The sequence below is a fragment of the Grampus griseus genome, assembly GCF_964374135.1.
Source record: "Grampus griseus genome assembly, chromosome: 19".
NCBI classification, from domain to species: Eukaryota; Metazoa; Chordata; class Mammalia; order Artiodactyla; family Delphinidae; genus Grampus; species Grampus griseus.
In genome coordinates this window covers 41,056,021-41,073,318 of record NC_139013.1, presented here as the reverse complement: position 1 = coordinate 41,073,318, position 17,298 = coordinate 41,056,021, and the positions used below count along the sequence as shown (strand labels likewise).

The window sequence follows — 17,298 nt, the reverse complement described above, 5'->3', positions numbered from 1 at the left end:
GATGGGCATCTGATCTTAGCTGGAGCATTATGTCTCTTCCCTGGAATTTTTGCATTTGGGGCCAGGGAGGGAATCTCTGAGTGTTGGATGTTAAGATGCCACAGTGGGCCATCGTCAGTGGTCATGTTGCTGTCACAGGAAAAAACTGGACTCCAGTGCGAGAGAATGAAGGCGAAATGCAAGAGAAGCAGAGACAAGAGGTGCAGCATTTCAGTTCCTGACTCTAAGAGTCAATGACGACCAGATCTATCCCAGCTTTTCCCACAACAGTGTTGTTCGGCCCTTCTTTGGATTCGGTAGGCTAAAAAGTTCTCTTTGCTTAAGCTAGTTCAGACTAGGTTTCTGTTACTTAAAACCAGAAGAGTTCTGACTCTTGTCACACATGTCCTCCACACCTACTTTCTCCATCATTAGAGAGGGAAGAATGGAGGCTGCCTCCTGAAAGCTGGCATGTTAAACACATACAACTTCCTTGGCAGCCCAGAGGTTAAAGACTGCACGCTCCCAATGCAGGAGGCACGGGTTTGATCCCTGGTTGGGGAACTAAGAAGCCACATGCCACATGGTGTGGCCAAAAGGAAAAACAAAACAAAACACATTTATGGGACTTCCCTGGCAGTCCAGCGGTTAAGACTCCATGCTTCCATTGCAGGGGGCGCGGGTTTGATCCCTGGTGAGGGAACATAAGATCCCACATGCCACACTGTGCGGCCCAGAAAACACCACCACCACCAACAACAAAACACATACACACACCATTGCTCCCTCCCTCCCTTTCCTGTCAGGAAAGGGATTAAAAAATGGCATTAAGTTATCAGAACAAAAAGAACTAACAAGGCAATGGCAACACAAGTTTAGATCCTAGAAAGCAGCTGAATGAATCCTAGGGTCATGGTCCTGATTTGCCTAGGTTAGTATGGTTTACATCTGCTATGCTGGTATAATTATTAATAGTGTCCTCTTTCACTCTCAAAAGTGTTCTGGTTTGGATGGTAAATTGATTCATTAAACCTAAGAAGCACAGAAGCAAGCCTAATGTACCACAGAAACATTGAAAAAAGCAGCCAATCAAGTTGAAAATAGTAGTTGCTGATGGGGAGTAGGAATGGAGGGTAAGAAAGGAGGATGGGGCTATGGATCTTTGAATTAGCTTTGTAATACTATGTATAGGAATAACTTCTTGGGAAATTAAATTAAATTAAAAAACAAATACACTAACAATAAAAAGACAAATAACCCAATTAAAAATGGGCAAAGATTCTGAAGAGACATTTCTCCAAAGAAGATATAGAAATGGCCAACAAGCTCATGAAAAGATGCTCGACATCTTTAGCCATCAGGGAAGTGCAAACCTAAACTATACCACTTTACTGAAAGCCTTCCCGCTAAACTCTGGAACAAGACAAGGATGCCCACTCTCACCACTTCTATTCAACATACTATTGGAAGTCCTAGCCAGAGCATTCAGACACGAAAAAGAAATAAAAGGTATCCAAATTGGAAGGGAAGAGGTAAAACTGTCATTATATGCAGATAACCTTGTACTAAATATAGAAAACCCTAAAGACTCCACATAAAAACTATAGAACCAATAAGTGAATTCAGCAAGGTAGCAGGATACGAGATTAATATAGAGAAATCTGTTGCATTTCTTTAAGCTAACAATGAAATATCAGAAAGGGAAAGTAAAAAGAAAAAATCCCTTTTAAAATCGCTTTAAAAAAAAACAACTTAGGAATAAACCTGACTAAGGAGGTGAAAGACTTATATGCTGAGAACTATAAAACACTGATAAAGAAAACTGAAAATGACTTAAAGAAATGGAAAGATATTCCCTGTTCTTGGATTGGAAGTATTAATATTGTTAAAATGGCCATACTACCCAAAGCAATCTACAGATTTAATGCAATCCCTATCAAATTACCCATGACATTTTTCACAGGACTAGAACAAATAATCTTAAAATTTATATGGAATCATAAAAGACCCAGAATTGCCAAAGCAATTCTGAGGAAAAAGAACAAAGCTGGATGCATAATTCTTCCAGACTTCAGACAATACAGCAAAGCTACAGTAATCAAAACAGCATGGTATTGGCATAAAAACAGACACATGGATCAGTGGAACATAACAGAGAGCCTAGCAATAAACCCACACACCTATGGTCAATTAATCTTCAACAAGGCTTCCCTGGTGGCGCAGTGGTTGAGAGTCCGCCTGCCAATGCAGGGGACACGGGTTCGTGCCCCGGTCCGGGAAGATCCCACATGCCGCAGAGCGGCTAGGCCCGTGAGCCATGGCCGCTGAGCCTGCGCATCCGGAGCCTGTGCTCCACAACGGGAGAGGCCACAACTGTGAGAGGCCCGCGTACAGCAAAAAAATAAAATAAAATAAAATTAAATTAATCTTCAACAAACTCCTTCAAGAATATACAGTGGAGAAAAGATAGTCTCTACGACAAGTGATGTTGGAAAAGCTGGACAGCAGCATGCAAATCAATGACGTCAGAACACTCCCTCACACCATACACAAAAATAAACTCAAAATAGCTTAAAGACAAATATAAGACATGACACCACAAAACTCCTAGAAGAGAACATAGGCAAAACATTCTCTGACATAAATTGTAGCACTGTTTCCTTAGGTCAGTCTCCCAAGGCAATAGAAATAAAAGCAAAAATAAACAAACAGGATCTAATCAAACTTATAAGCTTTTGCACAGCAAAGGAAACCGTAAACAAAATGAAAAGACAACCTACAGGATGGGAGAAAATATTTGCAAATGATGCAACCAACAAGAGCTTAATTTCCAAAATATACAAACAGCTCATACAACTCAATAACAAAAAGATAAACCAGCCAATCAAAAAATGGGCAGAAGACGTAAATAGACATTTCTCCAAAGAAGACATACAGATGGCCAAGAGGCACATGAAAGGATGCTCAACATCACTGATTTTCAGAGAAACGCAAATCAAAATTACAAGGTTAAAAAGAAAAACTACAATGAGATATCACCTCACACCAGTCATAATGGCCATCATTAAAAAGTCCACAAATAATAAATGCTGGAAAGGGTATGGAGAAAAGGGAACCCTCCTACACTGTTGGTGGGAATGTAAGTTGGTACAGCAACTATGGATAACAGTATGGAGGTCCCTCAAAAAACTAAAAATAGAATTGCCATATGATCCAGCAATCCCAATCCTGGGCATATGTCCAGAGAAAACTATAATTTGAAAAGATATATGCACTCCAACTTTCACTGTAGCATATACAATAGCCAAGACATGGAAGCAATCTAAATGTCCATCAACAGATAAATGGATAAAGAAGATATGGTAACATATATACAATGGAAGGCTACACACCATAAAAAAGAATGAAATCACGCCATCTGCAGCAACATGGATAGACCTAGCAATTATCATACTAAGTGATATTTGACAAAGACAAATATCATATGATAACACTTATATGTGGAATCTAAAATATGATACAAGTGAACTTATTTACAAAACAGAAACATTCACAGGCATAGAAAACAAACGTATGGTTACCAAAGGGGACAAAGGGGAGGAGGGATAAATTAGGAGTTTGGGATTAGCAGATACAAACTACTATATATATAAAATAGATAAACAACAAGATAAATAACTTTATAGCACAGGGAACTATATTCAGTATCTTATAATAACCTATAATGAAAAAGAATATATATATGTATAACTGAATCACTGTGCTGTACACCAGAAACTAACAAACTATATACTTCAATAAAATTTAAAATAAGTATGGAGGTTCCTTAAAAAACTAAAAATAGAACTACCATATGACCCAGCAATCCCACTACTGGGCACATACCCTGAGAAAACCATAATTCAAAAAGAGTCATGTACCACAATGTTCATTGCAGCTCTATTTACAATAGCCAGGACATGGAAGTAACCTAAGTGTCCATCATCGGATGAATGGATAAAGAAGATGTGGCACATATATACAATGGAATATTACTCAGCCATAAAAAGAAACGAAACTGAGATATTTGTAGTGAGGTGGATGGACCTAGAGTCCGTCATACAGAGTGAAGTAAGTCAGAAAGAGAAAAACAAATACCGTATGCTAACACATATATATGGAATCTAAGGGAAAAAAAAAAAAGGTCATGAAGAACCTAGGGGTAAGACGGAAATAAAGACACAGACCTACTAGAGAATGGACTTGAGGATATGGGGAGGGGGAAGGGTAAGCTGTGACAAAGCGAGAGAGAGGCATGGACATATATACACTACCAAACGTAAGGTAGATAGCTAGTGGGAAGCAGCCGCATAGCACAGGGAGATCAGCTCGGTGCTTTGTGACCACCTAGAGGGGTGGGATAGGGAGGGTGGTAGGGAGGGAGACGCAAGAGGGAAGAGATATGGGAACATATGTATATGTATAACTGATTCACTTTGTTATAAAGCAGAAACTAACACACCATTGTAAAGCAATTATACTCCAATAAAGATGTTAAAAAATTTTTTAAACAAATAAATAAACTACACCACTTTATACCCATTAGGATGGCTATAAATCTAGTAAATGATAGACAATAACAAGTGTTAATGAGAATGTGGAACATATGGAACCCTCATGCATTGCTGGGGGAAATAAAAAATGGTGCAGCTAGAAAACAGTCTGGCAGTTCCTCAAAAAGCTAAACATGAAGTTACCATATGACCCAGCAATTCCACTCCTAGGTATATATCCAAGAAAACTGTAAACATATGTTGCACAAAAACTCGTACACAAATGTTCATAGCAACATTATTTAAAATAGCCAAAAAGTGAAAACAACCCAAATGTCCATCAATGAATGCATGGATAAACAAATATGCTAGATCCATACAATGGAATATTATTCAGCCGTAAAGAGTAATGAAATCCTGATACACGCTACAATATGGATGAACCTTGACCACATTATGCTAACTGAAAGGAGCCAAACATAAAAGGTGGCATATTGTATAATTCCTTTTACACGAAATGTCTAGAAAAGGCAAATCCATAAACAGAAAGTAGGTTAATGGTTGCCATGGGTTGGAGGGAGGGGGTAATGAGGGAGTGACTGCTAATGAGTATGGGGCGTCTCTTCAGGAGTAATGAAAATGTTCTGGAATTAGATGGTGGTGATGTTTGCACGACTTAAAGAATATACTAAAGCCCCTGAATTGTAGACTTTAATTTTAAGGATATAAGTTATAGCTCAATTTAAGAAATTATGTAAGAAAAAACTACAAGGTGATGGGGAGAAGGGGATATAATGCTACTGATGAACAGAGCACACTCATTCTACCCTCCTTTGGGTCAGCAGCTGCGGCCTTGCAGAAGTGTCTTTGTGTGCCTGGACCTGGCTTTGCCTCTCTTCTGTTCACCAACTGCCCTCAGGTTGAGTCTGTCTCCAGCCTAGTCCTGCTCCTCTCTTGACACCCTTCCAGTCCTGCTCTCTCAGATCCTGGCTCGGATCCTGGGACAAGTACGCTACTGAAAAATGCCCCTGATAATCTCCAGGGTTATCTAGCTGCAAATCCTCTTTACCTCAGGGGTTTAAAGGCATGACTTCTGAATTGCTACCCCATATAGAAATCTTGTATTTGAGAGATGGTAGAGATCCTTAGAAAAGCAAGCATTCATTAAATGACTAAACATCTGGTTTTTAATGTGTCAGAGTGAACATTTGAAAAGTTGTGCTTCTGGTCTCACTGGGTCTTAGGAAGTAAAGAAAGTCATCACGATTTTTTGGCAACACCTTGCCAGAGAGAAGTGACGAGAGCTTGCTATTTACAGAGAAAGTATATGGCTAAACAGGAACTGGAACTCAGTACAAGTCTGTATTCAATTAACCAGAACGTCGCTTTAAACATTCTCAGCATGGGAAATTTAACCGGTGACTGCTTATTGTATATTTTCACCTATTACTGGTGTAATTCTTTGCCTTAAAAATAATCTTTACCTGCTCTTTCTTTAAAAAAAATAAGCAGTTTAAGGCACACAACACTACAGCTAGCTAGAGCACAGCACAGGCCTTAGAGACAGACAGCCAGGGTTTAAACCATCTCTGCCACTTACTAGCCGTGTGAGCGTGAGTGGTTTGCTTAACCTCTGAGGGGCTTCCTTTAGTCATCGGTAAAATGAGGGTAACAACACCTACCCCTCAGAGTTCCTGAGAGAATCAACTGAGACAACACAGTAACTCAATAGCTCAGTGCCTGCTTTATGAGAACAGACAGCATTACTATTGTTATTTTGTGGTACCTTATCCACTGTTTCCTAGTGGTAGGCAAAAAAGGGGGAAAACAGTGTTGGAGATCAAATCAATTCCAAACATGTAAGTCCTTTTGGTTTAATATCTACAAAGCTTCTAGGTTCTTATGCATTTTCCCAGTCAAGTTGGTGTCCATCATGAGGAGGAACAAGGTGACGTATGCAATCATGAGATGCTTGCAGAGTTGAAAGGCTGGATTCCATGTAACAGAACCTGCCTTCCAAAATCTGAGATGACCAATGGTGAGGGCCTGGCATGATAAAGTGTAAGGTTCTAAAGTTCCAGCCATGAAAGAAATTGCCTATTCATTTAGATTGAATATAAAATTATCTTTGGTGGGTTTTAAACAATCATTCAAAAACCCACCAAATCTATGGACCAGACAGTAGTAGTGGTTGTGGTGGTGGGAGTGATAATAATAATAACAACACCTCCACTATAATCATCATCGTTGTTGTCTTTTATATTTGAGACACTCCACTCAGAACAGGCTCTTCTCAAGATACAGCAATAATGAACAGATGGAGAAGCATAAGCACAAGACAGAAAGGACTATGGAATGCTAAGGGTCTGTTATGGGTTGGATCATGTCCCCCGCTCCCCCCAAAAATGTATGTTGAGGTCTTAGCCCCCGGTACCTCAGAGTGTGACCTTACCTTATTTGGAAACAGAGTTGTTGTGATGTAACTAGTTAAGATAAGGTCATACTGGAGCAGGGTGGGCCCCTAACCCAATATGACTGGTATCCTTACAAGAAGAAAGCCATGTTTACATGACAGAGACACACAGGGAGAATGCATGTGACCACAAAGGCAGAGATTGGAGTAACACAGCTGCAAGTCAATAAACACTAAGGATTGCCAGCAAACCACTGGAAGCTGGGGAAAGGCAAGGAAGGATTTCCCTACAGGCTTCAGAGGGAGCATGGCCCACCTTGATTTGGGACTTCTGGCCTCCAGAACTATAAGTAAATATTTGTTGTTTTAAGCACCCGATTTGTGGTACTTTGTTACAGCAGCCCTAGGAAAGTGATATGGGGGCCTAAGAGGATTTTTTCTTCTAAGATTGAAATGCAGCAACAGCAAGGAGAATGTCTAAGAGTGAGTCAGAGGGAAGTGTCTGTAGGGGAAGAAACATTCATAAACTTATATTTTAAAATCTCTCTATGCCTCTGTCTCTACGGCATCGTAAACAATATCCAAAAAGGCTAAATTCTCATTAAATGCCATTTATCAATACTACCAATGTGTAAACACCCAAGCCTGGGACAGTAGCGGATGACCAACAGAACTGCTGCCCTGGTCAACTGGCCTTAGCCTTATGCTCCCAGGAAGGAGCGATGCTCCTTAATTTCGGTCTGAAATGACTCTCCCAAGCACTTTTTCAAAGTTTACAAGAGGAGTAATTATTACCTGGATCCCAGTCATTTTAATATAAATGTTCTTTTCATTTGCTCCTCACATGGAGCCTTCGATCTGTTAAAAGGAGCAGTGTCTGTGGAACTAGCTCTGGGAAGGAAACTGGGCTCATTTAAATATATCCATAGCACACACACACAAAAAAAAACCCCACAACAAATGCTCTCAAAATAACTTTCAGGGGCTTCCCTGGTGACGCAGTGGTTGGGCGTCTGCCTGCCGATGCAGGGGACATGGGTTCGTGCCCCGGTCCGGGAGGATCCCACATGCCACGAAGTGGCTGGGCCCGTGAGCCATGGCCGCTGGGCTTGCGCGTCCGGAGGCTGTGCTCCGCAACGGGCGAGGCCGCGACGGTGAGAGGCCCGTCTACAGCAAAAAAAAAAAAAAAAAAAAAAAAAAGGGGGAAGAAAAAAATAATAACTTTCAGGATAAAACAAAACCAAAGGAAGGAAAGTTTCCATTCAGTCTGTCCCTTCACTTATAACTTGCTGCTTGTGCTGTGTCAGAGATTAAGTGCCACATCCTCCCTCAGGTCCTAGTTCTCAGTTTGGACAGACAAGCACAAGGTAAACCCAGGACGCATGCACTAATCTTTTTGTACGGACCATGTGTAACTGCTGTCATTAAACAAGCATAACATCATACACAAACTATTTTCTTTTTTTTTCTTTTTAGCCACAGTTTGCTTTCTCTCTCACAAAGAAGTAGGAGAGTAACTTCCAACTGCACAAAAGTTAGTGAAACCACTATTCCTAATGTTACTAAGAATAGGCTTCTATCAACAGAATTCAGTATTGGACTTGAAAGAAGGAATTAAAAACCATTCCTGGGTGGAGGCCTGGATTTGGCTGTGAACCTGATTCAGCCATCAATTAATAATTAATCCCAAACTCTTCCGCCTGAAGATGCTTCCAGGTTTTGCTTATTTTTGAAGATATGAGATGGTGTTAGGGTTGGCTGTCATCTTGAAGGAATGAATTCTAAAGCCTACTATTTAACTCTCACTAGATAGAGTAGAGAATAGATTATTCTTTTGTCATTTAAAATTAGGGATTAGGCACTTCCCTGGTGGCGCAGTAGTCGGGAATCCGCCTGCCAATGCGGGGGACACGGGTTCGAGACCTGGTCCGGGAAGATCCCACATGCCGCAGATCAACTTAAGCCTGTGTGCCACGGCTACTGAGCCTGCACTCTAGAGCCTATGAGTCACAACTACTGAAGCCCGGGCGCCTAGAGCTAGTGCTCTGCAACAAGACAGGCCACAGCAATGAGAAGCCCACGCACCGCAACGAAAAGTAGCCCCCACTCAAAGCAACTAGAGAAAGCCTGCATGCAGCAACGAAGACCCAACGCAGCCAAAAGAAAAAAAAAATTTTTTAATTAAAAAAAAAAAAAAAAGCAAGGGAGAAAGTTTCAGTATTAAAATGTCACCATACTTAGTCACTACAAAACCTTGTGTGAAGTTCTCCAGTATTTCACAGTTCTTCTAAGAAGTCAACTTTCAGTAAACTATGCAGAGGACTGTAGTAGTAATTACCTAAATAAATCTAGAATTATGGTCAACCCCAAATCACTGATTCTTAAGATAATCATTTTTTTTCCATTGTACATACAGTTGATTCTCATTATTTATGGTAGTTGTGTTCTACAAAGTTGTGTGAACTGAATTAATGGATACTGAACCACTGCTCCTAAGGGAAATACCAGGTTAGGATTCTGAGAGCCTCTGGTCACACCAAATCACTCATTCAAAAATCTTCTTCTTGGGCTTTCCTGGTGGCGCAGTGGTTGAGAGTCCACCTGCCCATGCAGGGGACACGGGTTCGTGTCCCGGTCCGGGAAGATCCCACATGCCGCGGAGCGGCTGGGCCGGTGAGCCATGGCCGCGGAGCCTGTGCTCCGCAACAGGAGAGGCCACAACAGTGAGAGGCCCGCGTACCGCAAAAAAAAAAAAAAAAAAAAATCTTTTTCTTGAAAATCAAAACTACAGTGAGGTACCACCTCACACCAGTCAGAATGGCCATCATTAAAAAGCCTACAAATAACACATGCCGGAGAGAGTGTGGAGAAAAGAGAACCCTCTTACACTGCTGGTGGGAATGTAAATTGGTGCAGCCACTATGGAAAACCAGTATGGAGGTTCCTCCAAAAACTAAAAATAGAGTTGCCATATGATTCAGCAATCCCACTCCTAGGCATATATCCAGACAAAACTATAATTCAAAAAGATACATGCACCCCTATGTTCATAGCAGCACTATCTACAATAACCAAGATATGGCAACAACCTAAATGTCCATCAACAGATGAATGGATAAAGAAGATATGGGGTATATATACACTGGAATATTACTCTGCCATCAAAAAGAATGAAATAATTCCATTTGCAGCAACATGGATGGATTATCATACTAAGTGAAGTAAAGACAGAAAGAGAAAGGCAAATACCATATGATAGCAATTCTATGTGGAATCTAAAATATGATACAAATCAACATATCTACCAAACAAAAACAGACCCACAGATACAGAGGATAGACTTGTGGTTGCCAACAGGGAGGTGGGGTAGGGGAGGGAAGGAATGGGAGTCTGGGATTCACAGAGGCAAACCATTATATATAGGATGGACAAAAAATAGGATCATACTGTATAGCACAGGGAACTATATTCAACATTCTGTGATAAACCGTAATGGAAAAGAATACACACACACACACACACACACACATGTATGTATATATATACATATATATTTTTTAAAAAAACGGAGTCACTTTGCTGTACAGAAGAAATTAACATTATGAATCAACTATACTTCAGTAAAATTTTTAAAATATATTTTTCTTTTCTTTCTGTTCTCTACACTGGATAATTTCTATTGCTCTACCTGCAAATTCACTTATTCTTTCCTTGGTCATCTCCATTCTGCTTTTAATTCCATTAAATTATTTTTTTAAAAATCTCAGATATTATAGTTTTAGTTCTAGAACTTCAATATGGCTTTTTTTTTTTTTTTGCGGTACATGGACCTCTCCCGCTGCGGAGCACAGGCTCCGGACGTGCAGGCCCAGCGGCCATGGCTCACGGGCCCAGCCGCTCTGCAGCATGTGGGATCCTCCCAGACCAGGGCACGAACCCGTGTCCCCTGCATCAGCAGGCGGACTCTCAACTACTGCGCCACCAGGGAAGCCCCAATATGGCTTTTAAAAAAAAATTGTTTCTATTTCTTTGCTGAGATTTCCTATCTTTTATTTAACTGCAGGCATATTTTTCTGTTACTTCCTTGAGGATAATTACAGTAGCTGCATTAAATTCCTTGCCTGATAATTCTAACATCAGGATTATCTTGGGGCTGGTCTCAGTTAATTTTCTTTTCTACTGGGAATATGTTCCATTTTCCTGGTGTTTTATATATTGAGTATTTTGGGTTGTATCCTGGACATTATGAATGTTATGTTATGGAGACTGGACCCTGTTCTCCAATTAGTGCATTTTTTTTTCTTTAAAAATCAGGTAATTATCTTGCTTGGTTTACGGGTCAGCCAGAGATGTGGGCACACAGAATTTAGGAATCCTCTCTCTGGATCTTTCCCTTCCAGGATCCCCCCTTTCTCTCCTGTAGCTGTGGTTCCCCCAGATTCAGTCTTCTGGTTCCCCAGCCCCAAAAGACTGTGATTTCTCCACCAGTACCCCTAATGCACTGCACACCTCCCTAGACATAACCTGCCCCTAGGCTGAAAGCCAAGAAAATGGGAACTTACTCTATACAGCACCTCTCCTCTAAACATGGACACTCCATGAGAATCTGCCTGCTTCTGACCACTCTTTAGTGTCCTCGGCTAACTACTTACTATATTATGTCCAGAGTTCATAGTTGTTATCTGAACGAGGGCCAGTCTGGTAGGCTGTTGCTCAGTCATTACTGTCCCAGTTATTCATTATTGTCTTTGGAATGAATTTAGGAATATGGATGTTCTAAACATTTACAATTCTTAGAATAAACAAGTCACCTTGCAAAGACTTAACTTGGGAAAAGCTGGATAGTTAGGCACAACTTTCTCATGCTGCCGCCCAGCTCATCTCCTCCACGATGAGGAGGGCTGTTCTTAACTCTGAGGCCAACAGAAGGTACAGACAGGTCTAAACATACCTCCTTCTCCTGGGTGTTCCTCATAAATTCAATTTTCAGCAAAGGTAAGGTAGAGTGAGCTTAAAGAGGGTTCCCTTCTGGCTTCAGGCTATACTTGGGAATCAGTGAATAAACAGATACGATCATAAGGCCAAAACAAGGCTAAGCAGAGAAAATTAGTGTTTCAATAAGAAAGTGAATGCTGTATTTCCCTCCAATGTGGATATTCTGGCTATCTGCAAATGGGAAAGAGGTGAAAGCTACCTCATCAGTTGGGGGTGGTAATGTCTTCCCCTCTCTGATCCCAATCTATCTCCTGATTTTCTGGACCTCTACCTCTTACTGGGCTCTCTGCTTTCTTTTCAAGCTGCCAGAACCACAGTTTCTTGGTTGGCACATCTACGAGCAACAGAGAATTCACTGAAACCTATGATTATCTTTTGGCACTCCACAGCTTGAGAGATAGTGATTAGAAGGAAAAAAACAAAACGAAACTTCAACAACAAGGTGGCATTTTCATTTCAGCTGTTCCTGGGGGCAAAAGAGAACAGTAAAGAAAATCTTAGATTGAAAGCTTTGTGGTTATCTCTGCTTCTCATTAAAGTGCCCCAATTATAATCACACCTACGATTACAAGATTTAACACACCTGGTCTCAAGGATGCGGCAGGAAGAGGAATCATACCCTCATCCCATCCCGTTTCCTTTTCTTTATTCACTGAGTAAGCACGATTTATAAATTCCACTGAGTGCAGACTAGAGGTGGTTTGGAGAACAGAGGTTTTTCATTCACATGGCTTTTTCAAAGTGGCAAAAATCTTCCATGGCCTCAAATTATTTTAGTACTGGTGAGACAAGCAGTGTTGCTTTCATTGGCTACACACTGATGTGAGAAACCTGGATAGAGTTTCTTCTATTTCTCCTCTCACTTTACTAACCAGACAGTTTGCTCTGCTACGGACACACAGATACACGCACACACACTCTTACTGAGTAAGGGTGTGTACACTTACAGAGTTTCTAAGATTTATTTTAAGAGTGTTGTAACTCAAATTTTAAAATAAATTTTGAAATAATTTTAGATTTACAGAAAAGTTGTGAAGACAATAGAGAATTCCTGTGTACTCCTCACCCAGTTTCCCCTATTGTTAACAACTTATATAACAATGGTATATTTGTCAAGAGTTGTGTAGATCTTGACAGTGGGTAAAAAACACTGACTCTTTCTTAATTCCATTTTGTACAGCAGATTCTCAACAAGAGCAGTGTGTACCCTAAAACAAGTACCTGAGATATCAAGTTATGATCTCTATGTCCCCCACTCCTATCAAGGTCCTAGATAATTACTAGGGGATAACGCTTGTACAAAAATGGTGTCAGGAACTTGATATGGCAAAATTCTAGCATGAACAAAGCCACGTGTCTGACAAAACACTTTTCTAATGGCTTCAATGACACTTAGTTAAATACTGATGTGCCAGCCACAGACGAGCATTGTGGATGCCAGGAAGTGAATTATTAATGCAAACTCTCTTTATAAAGTCAACTGGGAATGAATTTCCATTAAAATCAAGAAGAAAATTAATTTAGAGGTCACTCATTCTCAGCATACATATGGATATATAAACCTTCTTCCTGGACTGTCCACACACTGGGGAGAAATCCAGCCAAACCCACTTGGAGGAGGAATAAAAGTTTAATTTATGCAACAACTAAAATCTCATGGATTGAACTCACAGCTAGAAAGGAAACATTTGAAATGAGGCCCTTTAGTGATTCTGTATGAACAATGAAATGAGTCAGGAAGACAAATCACTCAAGTTCAGGCTATAGAGGCAGGCTTGGTACAGTCCAGCTAGCTCACCCTGGAACCTGTCCCTCTGAGGGGAATGCTGGGACCCAGAATCTCAACCTGTAAACTTGTGCCCTGGTTTTTCTGCAGTGGTTAGTGCGCAGTCTGCCTAATATGATACAGAGGAAAAAGAGACTCATTGAAGATGCAAACAATACAATCTGCCTGCAAACAATACAATCCCTGCTGACTGATTCATCTGTGTGAATTCATCCAGGAAAAAGGTTCAAGGCCTCCCCTGGTGAAAGGAAGACTGATGAACAGATAAAGAACAAACAGGTAGGGAATTTGCAAATGGTAAGAGACTGACTTACCTCAGTAGCTTTCTGGCTGAGTCCCCGAAGCAGCAGCACAATCACATGGACAGCAGCTCTGCGCACCTGAACTTCATGGTCTGTTTTAGCCACAGCAATCAGACAAGTTGTTACCTAGGAGGGTAAGGGAAAAAGAAGTGAATAAAAATCAGGATTGCACAATTACCTAAAACCTTTCAACTGTGTTCCATATTCTACACATTCATCACAAACAATCTGGCTTAGAGTGGTGGGTTGCTTCCTCAGTCTCCATGAAGAGGGAGAGATATAGTGGTAGAGATCTTGATTTAGTCTGGCTTTTCTGGAAAGGGGCAAAATCTGGTTTGGAATTCAGGAGGGAGACTAGGGAGTGGGAAGGAATACAGGTATATAATAAAGGTATGGTCAAAGGTGAATATTTCCTCAGAAGTGGGAAGAACTGTTACTTGCCCCACTCTGGGGACATCAAATTGAAGGAAGAAAAAATGGTCTGAAACACAGTGGCTTCTAGGGACGGAGGACCATGGAGATTTAGCTAAGTAGGCTTCAGAGTTCAAGGTCTGGCATGAATATCAACGTGCCAACTGATGAAAGTTTCAGCCCAGGGATAGAGAAATACATAAATATTCAAACTGATCTTCTTCTAGCGTGTGCAGACGTCCTGGTACACTACAATTCTAGTGTACAGCCATGTGAGTTACCAGGGGCCAATTGCTGAGACTCCCTGCCTGGGATTCTTCATTTGTGGAATGGTTCTTTCAGTGCTCATTTACTTTGGAAGACAGCTCTATAACAGAAAGGACTTACAAATTACTTGCAAAACATGGTAATGTTTACTTGCAGATATATAGCTGATAATTATATGTCATAAAATGAGAAAATTTCTATATCCTGTACCAGCCATCCTGCCCCCACCCTGCTCTGGGTAGACACAAAAATATTCTAAAACCTCCATAAAGAGATAACATTAGAAAACAACAAACAGCAACAAACCTTTCTGAGGTATTTGTGCAAGAATGAAAAGGTAAAAACAAAAATTTTGAAAGTGTGACCAATGACAGAAAAAATCTGAAGGTAAGTCTAAATTTCAGTTGGTCTCTCACATACTTTGTTATGTGATTTACTGTGTGAGTGTATATCTTGGCCAACTGTGGAAGGCTTTCTAACCATGATAAGAAAATAGCCAGATTGTGTGCTTGGGAACATGTATAAATACATATTATGTTTAAAGAATGTTTTTTTAAAAGGTTTAAAAAAAGAATCCAGGCACAAATGAGGAAATAGGCTTGTGCAGAAATTTTAACTATGCAGGTTGTATTTTTCACAGCTTTCAAACAGTTGGGCATAGTTCAAAGTGTCTAATTAATCAGTGATGGCAAAGGGATTAGAAGAAGTAGCTTGTTCTTAAATATAATTGCATCTGTGATGCACTGGCATTTAATCAAGTTGTACATCTATTAGGCAAACTTGACGCTTACAAATGAAGGGAAATCCCAGAAAAGCTCAACTCTTTGGGGGATGTTTTTCAATAAGATCCAGCAAGCTGCTTCTGCTTTTGACCTGGAACCCTGACTCGAGGTCATCAGTGGCTTCCATGCCTCTAGCATTAACAGTAGAAGCAATTCAGTCCTAGGAGGAGTCCCTTGGGTGACCTCCAAACAGGCAACAATATAATAGGTACCTCCACTTGCAGGCTTAGTATTTAAGAGGTAAGAGCTGAAATCAGAGAAACAAGTTAGAGCTAGGTTGAGTCCTTCCTGACACATAAAAGATTAGCTTATTCAGTCTGATAACTAAAGTATGAAAGCCAGCCCAGGGCCATGTAATGCTCAGACTCCCCCAAGCCTTTTTCCTGCTTCCCTCTAGGTTTAGTTTTGGGCCCGTGTTTCCACATTTGGTGGGCAAAAGCCTCCGAGCCTGGAATCCCACCGGTGTCCAGCTTTGCCACCTCTGTTCTGCCTCACTATGCTGGTGGGCCATGCCTCTGCCTCAGGGCTCAGTGTAGCACCAGCTCTGACTGTCGGGCATTTATTCCACAATCAGGAGGGGGAGAAGCACCCTGGCTGGAAAAGGGCTTCCCCTGCAAGGCCAGTCCCTGCATGCCAGTGCCGCCCTGCAGGTATGACCGGGAGGAGCTGGCTGTTACAAGCCCTACTGAGATCAGCCGGAATGGCCTCCTGCTCTTAGTGATTTATGCACCAGATTGTACCAAGTCCACCTGCAATCAGCCATCCAGGACAATCAGGAAGAAGCCTGTGAACAGAAGAGTTCTTGGACCTTCCTCAACACCTCTGTCACAGGACCAAATCCCATGAAAGGAACAATGTTCGGTTGTGCAAAATGTTTTTAAAGCATCAGAATTTTAATATGGTCTTGCAGATATCATTGAAAGATAAGAACAGCCTCTGTTCATGTCAAGCTCCCGCAACCAACTTGTAACGTTGCTCTTCTACAAGCCAGTGGGGTAGCCTCCTCATCAAACACCAGAAGCGGGGAGGTCGCATGGCCCCTCTCTTCCATCTGTCCAGTCTGAACAAGTCGCCCCCATGGCCAGTCTCTCTCACCTCCAATCCCAAGGACATACTCAACACTGCCTTCCACCCCCGCCTAAAAGCTTTGGCGGACAGATAGATGATGTAAGGTCTTTACTAATGTATGAATTGGAAGTCTTCCTAAAGGGCAGAAACCCATTCCATGGGATCTTCATGTTACCTGCCCTAAGGGTCAATGTACCTATTCTAGTAAACCAAACTATGGAAGGATTTTTTTTTAATTGGCTAAATTATGTAAATCATATCCATTTTTGAAAGCCATGCAGAGACAAAAATGACGACTGCTTTGGAAACGCTAAAGGTCAGTTTAAGCAATTTCACACTTGATAGGGGCCAACAGAAATACAGAAAACATCACTCCCCGAACAGCTGGCACACACGAAGCATAATCAGAAATATAAATAAAGATAAAACAGATGGCAAGAGTACCAAAAACCAACTTTGGAAAATTCCAGAAGAGAGGTAGCAGAATTGAGGTATCAAGAAAGCATGATTTCAACTTTCCAGCTGCACCTTCATCCCTTTCCCTAAAATCTCCTGCTAAAATTCAGTCTGCTAACTTGTTCGAAACTAGACCATCTGTCCTTCTATTTTGTAAACTAAGAAAAACTTTACCAGCAAAGGCAGGGTGGCCTCTAATTCCCGCATGCTTTGCTTTACCTGACATGGGGGACTTCCCCGGTGGTCTAGTGGTTAGGACTTTGCCTTCCAATGCAGGGGGTGCAGGTTCGATCCCTGGTCTGGGAGC

General features: G+C 41.2%; 1 protein-coding gene across 1 annotated transcript in view; it reads right to left on the bottom strand.

Annotated features, from left to right (window-relative positions):
• Positions 1–17,298, bottom strand: part of TANGO6 (transport and golgi organization 6 homolog) — a 177,634-nt gene that overhangs the window by 18,007 nt on the left and 142,329 nt on the right. The window contains exon 17 of the mRNA XM_082677163.1: positions 14,020–14,133. Coding sequence (XP_082533289.1) covers positions 14,020–14,133 — 114 coding nt within the window. The remainder of the gene's footprint in view (positions 1–14,019; positions 14,134–17,298) is intronic.